We start from the raw sequence: 11,205 nt of genomic DNA, 5'->3' as shown, positions 1-11,205 counted from the left end.
AAATCTTGGTACTCACAAAAAAATTATACAACTATTTTTAAAATTTTATGTAATAAAATCTCAACTGACAAATATTAACTTCTACTCTCTATAAATTTTATTTTCCTTCAATTTTTATTTGTTGCTGAACATCCAAGCGTCAGTTTACTTTAAAATAATCGTATTAGTAAGTTAACATGTCAGATTTGTATAAGTAAATAATTAGGTGCATGCATAACTAGAACTATACGGTAAAATTTTAGAGTTACACTTAATTTAGATTTTTTTTATCTACATATTTTAACAACATTTTATCTATTATATTTAGATTTGTATTTTGCACGGATTATGAGTTTCAGTTTTATGCAAATAATAATGTAATACTATTATTTTTAATTCCGGGTCCGTGATTCACACGGGTTACCAACTAGTATATAATTAATTTAAGAGGCATCGCAACGGGAAAACAAAATGAGAGAATGGAAAGGAATCATACTAATGTTTTATGTGTTTGGTTTTAATTGAATGAAAAGATTTATAATAGGTTGTATGGAGTCCCCTATTTCATTGGAGTTCTTGGAGTCCATATATGTTCTGCAAGTAAAATATAATTTAAATTGTTGCAAAACGTATATTACTTTTCGAATGATATTCTACAAATATCACAATTTTATTGAAAATCTTGCAGATTGCATAGATTTTACAAGTAGAACGTTGCAAAATATATTATTCTACAAAACATGCTTAGTTTGCAGATTTTCAATAAAATTGAAAATCTTGCACATTGTATAGATTTTACAAGTAGAACGTTGCAAAATATATTATTCTACAAAACATGCTTAGTTTGCAGAATATAAATGTTCATGTTGCAGAACATACATATTATACTTGTAAATATATGAGATTTGCATGATTTTATATATTGAAGTAGTGATATTTGTGAAACATGTTTTGCAAGATAACTTTTTAGACGATATTTTATTTGCGGAATATAGATGGATTCCGACAACTTCAATTAAAGGTGGACTCATAAAATTTTACTCAAACTTTGTATATGATTATCCTGACATTATTCAATTTCAAAGAGTCGAACTATATATTTCATCATCTGCGACATCTGAGATTTCTACTATCAAAACACTACAAAAATTTGCAATTTTATGTTATATGTTTAACGAGTGTCATTAATTAATTAAAATATCTATGTTATAAATTTTTTAATTTGTTAAATAATTTACATGTCACTCAAAATTTGTATGGTGTAAAATATACTCCCCTCTGTCCCCTATACATTGGGACAGGACTCGACACCCCTTTTAATACTCCTCTAAAATATAGTTCCGTAAATAATTTTAATTTTTTTTTCTTTTGAATAAAATTTGATGTTTGAATTTTAATACAAAAAAGAAAAATTCAAAAATAAATTATGAAGATAAATTTTATATTCATTTTAAAGCGCGTGTCAAACACTAAAAAAATTTGTATATAATTGAATGAGATCGAGAAAATATATTATAATTGAGGTAACTGCAACCAAATACATGAATTCCAAGGAACTGTAAACCTAAAACTTGAAAGAAGGGAAAATAGGATAAATAATTGTTTCCCTTGTTAATTAGACGACCAAACACGAGTGTGACACCAGTGTGCTTGAATTATACAGTGCTTGTTCTGATATTTGTAATTTTATTATTTTATAAAGTTAAATTATAAAAGTAAATAATTATATATTATTGAGATTAATGAAGTTAAAATATTTATGTATTATTTTGTATGTATTATATTATTGAAGAATTTAAAATTTAAATAATTAAAATTTTAAGAAGTCCTCCTAATGTCTACATAGATAGTTTAGCAAAGTGTAAGTATTGAATGCGTGGTGTATGTGGATTTGGTATTATTTTTCAATAATTTATTGATTTATTAATTATTTTGTTATATTATTTTTAAACTAAATTATACTATTTATTTGAAATTTGGTTTGGAAGGTCTTAACATACTTTTTATGAAGGTTTTAACCATCCGACCAAACGAAATATATTTCGATATTATAGATATTTATTATTAAACAATATTGAAATTTTTGATTTTCAGCTATTTTATTTAAGAATATTATAATTATTAATTAGTATCCAATTATCTTTTTCAATTATAACAAATTATTTTTTCTATTTTTTTCAACTAAAAAAATATTTTTTCAAAAATATCATAGACAATTTTATTTAATAAATAAAATTAATAATATTATAATTACTAATAATTAGTAAAGGGAAAAACAAGTCAAATGTGCCTTTTGGAAATAAGGGAACTTAAAACAATTAACTTTTTAGTCTAAAATATATTAACTTTTTATATGTGTAATTAAAATAACTTAACTTTTAAGAATATCATGAATATATATCTATAAAAGAAAAGAGATTGTACTTAGGGATCTAGCATGAGATTATAAAAAGATTTTGAGTACAATTTTAAATGGGTAGTTTTATAATTTTAAGTTAACCTCTACTATTATACGAGAAAATCTTATAACCTCATGTACAACTGTGAGACAACCCTCAGACACATCAATACCTACCTATAAATATTACCAAATCATCTCATTTAAAAATTTTAAGTAACAAGTTTTGTGTTTTTAAATTTTAAATACAATTTAAATTAAAAAATATATAATATTGAAAAAAAATCCTCCATTCTTAATTAAAATTTCCGAATGAGCTAAATAAGAGTTTATACCATACGCTCATTTTCCTTGCAATCATATTCAATTTATAGATTAATTTTTTGACAAAATAAAATAATTTTGTATAGTTCGGTGTAAAGTGAAGAGAGATGGGGTACAATGAAAATAGGTAGACATAAATGTTTGCCAATTAGAATCTTCTTTGGATTTATCCTGATGACTGTGGCGTCTCCAGTAATGGCCTCTGTACCAAGCCTGAAGTGTCACGTTAAACCCTAGCTTCATCATTCAATTTCAATAATATATACCATCACCCAATACATCATCACCCGTTTCTCTTGCTAAGAATCTTTCTTTGCAATTACATATAAAATACATCCCCCTCTTGTATTCACATTTTTAATACTATAAACAATTAGAAATATGAGCTAAATGTAGTAATAGATAGGATTTAGCCTCAGATATATAGCTGAAGCAAAATAAGACTGTCTACAAAAAGCAGATCAAGCAATTTGAGGTTCAGCTGCCATGTTCTCCTGTTTTTGCAGAATTATTGAGGACACCAGAAGTTTGTTAAACAATGGAGTTATCTCATTATTAATTAAAGTTTGTGAAACTATAGTTGTGAAACAGTACTACACCAGCTTGAAGAAGAAGATGAGAGAAAACAAGTAAAAGTTGTATATTCAGAATAATAGTTTGTTACAAATCTTACTCTAGAAGTAATGTCTGCCTAACAATATATATACACCTGATTGCTTACTTGACTGACTAATTAACTAACTAATCACTACATAATTATAATATATATTGACTTAATAATTAAGTGATGTCAGCAGTTTTGTCAGCAACTCCAACACCCCCCCTCAAGTTGGAGGGTGTAGAATGCACACCCAACTTGCTAAGAAGATCGTTGTGTTGCAGACCAGATAATGGTTTGGTAAGTACATCAGCCAACTGAGTTCGAGATGGAGTAAAAGATAATGAAATCAGTCCAGCAGAAAGTTTCGAACGCACAAAATGACAGTCCAGCTCAATGTGTTTTGTGCGTTCATGATAGACAGGATTTCGAGCAATGTAGATGGCAGCTTGGTTATCACACTTAACAGAAATTGGTGTGATATTAGGAACGTCGAGTTCATGAAGCAATCGGGACAACCAGGCTAATTCTGAAGTAAGGCGTCGTAAAGATCGATATTCTGCTTCGGCAGATGACAGGGAGACAGTATGCTGTTTCTTGGACTTCCAAGAAATGAGACTGCCACCCATTAACACCACAAAACCACTAACAGATTTTCTTGAATTGGGACAAGCAGCCCAGTCAGCATCACAGAATGCCTCAAGCTGATAGGAAGAGTCCTTGGTGAATAAAAGTCCTTGAGCAGGATTGTAAGTGAGATAGCGAAGAACGTGAAGAGCAACTTCCCAATGTGGTTGACGAGGAGCAGACATGAACTGGCTCAAGTGTTGCACACAGAATGATAGATCTGGTCTTGTATTCGTGAGAAAATTTAATTTGCCAATTAATCTTCTGTATGTTGATGAATCTGTAAGCAAATCTCCTTGATCAGGAAACAGTTTGATTGTAAGATCTAAAGGTGTAGTTACTGGTTTAGCATTGTCACAAGAAAATTCAGACAAAAGATCCAAAGTAAATTTTTGTTGAGACACAACCATTCCATTCGGAACCTCTGCAAATTCTAAACCCAAGAAATAATGTAACTTTCCCAGGTCTTTAATTTTGAAAACCTCATCTAGATAAGTCTTTATAGCTGTCATTTCAGCATGATCATCCCCAATAACTAAAATATCATCAACGTAAACAGCTAAGTATAGAACAAGACCGCCTTGTTTCTTATAAAATAATGAAGAATCATTCTCAGAAATAGAGTAGCCTTTAGTAAGCAGAGTAGACTTCAGCTTAGTGTTCCAATTCCGAGATGCCTGTTTGAGACCATATAAAGATTTATCCAGTTTGCAAACTAGTGAAGTATCAGAATGGTTTAAACCTGGAGGAGGAATCATATAGACGTCTTCATCAAGATCTCCATGAAGAAAAGCGTTGTTAACGTCTAAATGTCTCATGTTCCAGCCTTTCTTTACTGCAGTAGCAACCAAACACCTGATTGTTGTCATTTTAACAACTGGTGAGAAAGTTTCTGTATAATCGATCCCTGCCTTTTGAGTATAACCACGAACAACCAAACGAGCTTTATAACGCTCAATCGTTCCATCAGAATTTTGTTTAACTTTGAATACCCACTTACAGGATATAGGTTTCTTTCCTGGAGGGAGCTTAACAAGAGACCATGTTTTATTTGCCTCTAAGGCAGTGAATTCAGCATCAATAGCCTGTCGCCATTCAGGATATTTAATAGCATCTTGGAAAGAAGATGGTTCTGATGGGGGAAGTTTATATATTGGGGTTAAAACAGTGGATGAATTGCATAAAGAATGAGTAGTATAGGAAGTTGAAGGAGTGCAAGAAGATGCAAGAGTACAAAAACATGCATTACTACAATTAGTTGGTGGATATGAATGTACATAATCACCTAGATATGCCGGAAGTTTTGAAAACCGAGATGATTTTCTAACTGGTAAGAAAGAATTGTCAGGATCAATAGTTTGATCAGCAGTTTGATCATGTGATATAACTGAGGAATTGTGTTCAAATTGCTCAGTGTGATCAGATGAAGAGGTGTGTGAATGGGGTAAGGATATGTCATTTTCTGGAATAGGCAGAGGTATAAACTTTGCAGTCAGTGGTGTGACATAGGGAAAAACTGTTTCATGGAAAACAACATCTCGTGAGATTATAATGGATTTTGTGTCAAGACTTAGGAATTTATAAGCCTTTTTCCCGTATGGATACCCCAAAAATACACAAGGAAGTGCTCTTGGTGACAGCTTATCTCTATTTACTTTGGTGGTACAAACGTAACTCAAACACCCAAATGGTTTAAGATTTGAATAAGACGGCTTGCTGTTAAAAAGTTTTTCATAGGGTGAACAACCATTTAGGACTTTAGAGGGAAAACGATTGATAAGATAGGTTGCTGTCAAAACACAGTCGCCCCAAAAATGTTTAGGTAAATTTGATTGAAACAACAAGGCACGAGAGGTTTCAAGTAAATGTTTGTGCTTCCGTTCCACCACACCGTTTTGCTGGGGTGTGTGTGAGCTGGAAGTTTGATGTAGAATCCCTTTGGACAAGAAAAATTCTGTAGCATATTTGCTGAGACCCAATTCTAATGCATTGTCTGTCCGGACCTTTTGGACATTGCAATGAAACTGAGTAGAGACTAAAGCTATAAATTGTTTAATAATATCAAACGCACTACTTTTGCAACTAAGAAGATGCGTCCAAGTAGCACGTGTAAAATCATCGACAATGGTAATGAAGTATTTGTTCTTATTATATGTAGAAATTGAATATGGCCCCCAAAGGTCTACATGAATGAGTTCAAATGGAGCAATGGAATGAATAGTACTGCGAGGAAAAGGAAGCTTATGTTGTCTTGCTTTAGCACATATATCACACATTGAAATTGCAGAAACACTAGCATTATCTATATTACAAAAAGTTTTTAACTTGGAGAGAGATAAATGTCCCAGCCTTGAATGCCAGACAAGGGCTGAAGTGTTCCCAGTTGTGAAAGAAGCATTTGACAAACAAGAAGATTCAGCAGAAAATGGAGGAGAAGAATGCAGCATGTAAAGGCCCCTCTGAGAGTCACCAATTTCCAGTGGCTTCCTCAGAGAATGGCCCTGCAAGTAGCAACTGTCTTTAGTGAATATGACATCACAATTCAGAAGTTTAACTAATTTGCTAATTGAGAGCAAATTATATTTAAAATGTGGAACAAAGAGAACTTCAATGAGTGTTATTTCGGGAGTGATTGGGACACTGCCAACAAAATCAATACTAATAATCTGACCATTTGGCATCGATATAGTGATGGGTTGTGATAATTTTGTCAAAGAAGAGAATAATTTCTTTTGAAAACACATATGATCACTCGCTCCACTATCTAGTATCCAGCTAGCAGTGTTAGAATCAGAAAAACAAGCAACAGAAGAGAGATTAGAAATGGTACCAGCAAAATTAGCTGAAGAAACATTGATATCAGATGAAGACGATTGAGCAGATTTTAGGAATTGCATAAACTGAGAGCAAAGTTCAGGAGTAAATCCAGTGAAACCATTATTCCCTGTAACAATAGAACTTCCAGCAGATTGATTAGGTCCAGACATGTTATCAGGATTAACATTTTCTGAAGAGACTGTAGACTGTCCAGACATCTCAACATTTGCAACCATCCGTTTTGGTTTGGTAAATTTGAAGTCAGCTGGAAAACCATGCAACTTATAACATTTGTCAATAATGTGTCCTTGTTTCTTACAGTAATTGCAGAACAATTTCTTGGTATCAATCTGAAATCTTTTATTGTTACCTCCTTGATTATAGTTTCCAGAACCATAAGATTTGGATGCATTCAGTGAAGCAGAATCTGGCAAAAAATGCCCAGTAGAATGTATCTCCCTCTGAGTCTCCTCTTGAAGTAAGAGACTATAAACTTGGCCAATAGAAGGAAGAGGTGACCGCATTAGAATAGAGCCCCTCATAACATTGAAACTTTCATTTAGGCCCATCAAGAATTGGATGATTCTCTGATCTTGTTGAAACTTGGATAATTTCTGAGAAGCACCACATGAGCAGCCACAAGAACATACTGGAATTAAGCACAAAGCATCTATATCATCCCACAACATCTTCATTTTCGTAAAATAATCTGCTACATTGCTATTTCCCTGAGAAACCTCAGCCAGTTCCTTATGAAGACCAAATAACTGTGCACCACTGGAAACACCATATCGTTCTTCTAATTCCAACCACATTTCATGAGCAGAGTTTGAATATATGACACTACGGCCAATTGTCTTCGATAACGCACCAAGAAGCCAAGATATGACCATGTCATTGCATCTAGACCAGCTTTTATAAGAAGGTGCTGTAGAGAGTGGTTTAGGAATAGATCCATCAACAAAACCTAGTTTATTTCTTGCTGAAAGAGCAATAGTTATCGATCGTTTCCAATTGCTGAAACCAGTGCCATCAAAAGGCTCACTAACTAGCTTCATTCCAGGACTATCCGAAGACTGAAGATGTAAAGGATTATCTTGATTGAATTGAGATTGATTATTCTCATTGTGATCATGATTATTTGACGATTCAGCCATTAAGTATTGAGTTTTGATGAACAAATAGGGATTATTCACCAGAAAAATGATCTCAATGAAACAAAACAAGAACTGTAACTGAATTGAAGTAATACATAGAGAAAATGTCAAGAAACGACACTTTGAAGATGATAAACTATTCGATCAATATCACTCTCGCAAACAAAGAAACAATTGAGAACGAGAATGAAATCAAGAGAGAGTTTTGTGCGTAACTATGATATGATGATGCAGTAAGTTGATTTAGAAAGTAGACATCATAATCAGTAAAAGAATTTGTATATATCGAGAGAGATTGAGAGAGATTGAGATTTAGGGGAGAGAGATTCAACGAAAATCATACCGAAAAACACCAAGAAACAGGAGATCGGTACGGATCGATGCGGAACAACCAATCCGATTTATAAGCACTGCAAACTTTGTATCTATCCCATGGATCTGATTGTTGCAGGCTCTGATACCATGTGAAACAGTACTACACCAGCTTGAAGAAGAAGATGAGAGAAAACAAGTAAAAGTTGTATATTCAGAATAATAGTTTGTTACAAATCTTACTCTAGAAGTAATGTCTGCCTAACAATATATATACACCTGATTGCTTACTTGACTGACTAATTAACTAACTAATCACTACATAATTATAATATATATTGACTTAATGATTAAGTGATGTCAGCAGTTTTGTCAGCAACTCCAACAATAGTAGCTCGTTTCTTATATAGTGAAATCTACTTATTCAATAACATGATATATATAGTACATGGAATGTGAGCAATGTTCACCAAGAATTTCTTTGATATATTGCTAAGTGATTTACTAAATTAACGGGAGTATCATTTTATTTGCAAAAAAAAAAATTATTTGAAACTCTTAGTAATTTGTATTTACTAAATCAAACTTTTATGTTACATATTTAGATATAACCGAGTTAATTACATGCAATAGACTATGTCTCAGCTTTTCTATGGAAAATCTTTATTCTAGAATTACTTATAAATGTAAGCAACAGCCAGCAAGTATCATAAAAATATGATAAAAAAATATAATTTTCTAATTGTTGGTCGAAATACTCGTGCTTGCGACTTGGCAAAAGACTCCCAGAGGATCATTAATCAAGTCCTAACATGATCAGAGTTCGGTTATGTATATTTTAGTAACAACACAATTTAGAAAATAATTGCAGCTAGCCAAAGTCATTAGTTTTGAAATAAAAATAATAAGCGCTATAATATTGGAAAAGCAAATGTCCAAAGTCATTAGTTTTATTATAGAAAAGTTAACAATTAATATCCCCACATACTTGCATATACAATATATAAATATTAAATGTTGTAAAGAAAATGGGATGCATAACCTTAAAATCCAGCAACATGAGAGATATAAATAATATTGTAGTACAGGTTATAAGGTCTTTCAACCAATTCTTTTTTAATCGTTAATTAACTTTCGTTGATATTACTATTTGGATGACTGGTTTTTAATTACTTAATTTTGATTTTTGTTGATATTACTCGCTTACATATGAATGGAAGGTTCACTAGTAAAAGTTATATACATATTATAATTATTTCAATTTAGCTGTGTAATATAAATCATGTTAATCGACTTTCCCATCAGTTTAATTACGTTTAGGCGGTGATAGCTATACATTATTGAATTTTTGTTTTTTTTTTCTGTATGCAACTGGTTAATTATATTGTTTAATTCCTGTCCACAAAACATTATATTGTTTAATTATATTTTTGTCAACAAAACATTATATTGAATCAACCATGTGTCAGCAACCTCATTTGATAAATATTTTGGGAAGATATTTGGGGTACCTAATGCTCATAAAATATATAAACAAATTGGTAGGGTGAAATTTGTAGAGTAACAAAAAGACCACCACCATATCTTAGAGAATTAATAATTGGGTTAACGTTACATAAGAAAATGATCAACTAGCCTCAGCACAAGCCAGTGTAGTCTATTGTTAATGTATATAAAATAATTGTAACTGCAACTTTTGTTAATATAATTTTACATCATGGTGTCTTTCCTTGTTCTTTCTTTCTTCCAATACTTTTCTAATAAAAGCATTCATTATAAAGCTAGCTAGCATTCATTGAAATTGAGAAGAAAGGGGAAGAACACTAAAAGGGAGAAAAGAGATTTCATTTCGTTACAATGGCATCCAGAAAACAGAAGTTCAAACATTCAGGACCTACACACATAACTTCAACCAACTGGTAGATCAAATATTATTCCACATCATTCGTTAGCAGTATTTTAGTAATGTAGATTGTTGATTAATTTGTTATATGTATTACATATATACTAACATAAGGTTGCATGTACAATTTTGAAGGAATTACACACAGCACAGAAGATCCATTGCTGCAAGCTTGGTTCAAGGCGTATACGTTCTGGAAGAAGATAGTCAATACAATCGAAAAGGCCAGAGTGCTCTAGCACCTCCATGGTGGAGTTCTTTCGATTTCCAATTACACCCACAACTGCTCATAGATGACTCCGATTCTTCAATATTCGGAGCTATCTACAAGTTTGAATCCCCAGCACCTAACACATCATGCAAATACGTAGTTGCATTTCGAGGTACAGTAATCAAATGGCGTACAATAAAACAAGATATTAAACTGGATTTGCACCACGTATTCTCTCAGCATAAACTTCAAAACAGTTCCCGAGTTGTGAAGGCATTAAAAGCTGTGAAAACACTAGTTGATGATGCTGGTGCTGCAAATGTATGGCTAGCAGGACATTCTTTGGGCTCACTTGTTGCATTATTAGTAGGCCGAAACATGGTAAAAATGGGATTTCTCGTGGAAACATACCTTTTCAATCCACCATTCAGTTCATTATCAATACCAATGGAGCTACTACTAGTCGAGAACATGATATTAAAGCTTGGGGCCCGAATTATTGGGGATGTATTCAGGGCTGGATTATCCGTATTGGGCCACCAGGTGTCGCAAGCAGATAACCCTTTTATCAAGCTATCGGGCTGGACTCCGTACCTGTTTGTGAATCCAAAGGATCCAATTTGTTCCCAGTATGTTCCTTACTTTGAGCAAAGAAAGACAATGGTGAGTATCGGTGCTTCTACGATCGGAAGAATGGGGACCCAAGTCTCTGTGATGAGTATAGTTTCGTCACGAGCACGAGCTACAGAACCGCATCATCTTCTTCCGACTGCTTATCTTGTGACAAATTTGGTTAAGACAAAGACTAAGAAATCCCATAAATTGGCGCAGTGGTGGTCCGAGAGTTTTACTGGGGAGATTGAGTTACAAAATTTCTAG

General features: G+C 32.7%; 1 protein-coding gene across 1 annotated transcript; it reads left to right on the top strand.

The window, feature by feature from the left end:
• The first annotated feature begins 10,069 nt into the window (after nucleotides 1–10,069).
• LOC141691952 (GDSL esterase/lipase At4g10955-like) lies at nucleotides 10,070–11,205 on the top strand. The gene is made up of 2 exons (XM_074496699.1): nucleotides 10,070–10,131; nucleotides 10,251–11,205. Exons 1-2 carry the CDS (start codon nucleotides 10,070–10,072, stop codon nucleotides 11,203–11,205), a joined length of 1,017 nt encoding a protein of 338 aa, XP_074352800.1.

The sequence above is a fragment of the Apium graveolens genome, chromosome 10 (assembly GCF_009905375.1).
Source record: "Apium graveolens cultivar Ventura chromosome 10, ASM990537v1, whole genome shotgun sequence".
In the NCBI taxonomy this organism is placed as follows: domain Eukaryota; kingdom Viridiplantae; phylum Streptophyta; class Magnoliopsida; order Apiales; family Apiaceae; genus Apium; species Apium graveolens.
The sequence above is the reverse complement of the archived record's forward strand: the minus strand, read 5'-3'. Positions and strand labels throughout refer to the sequence as shown.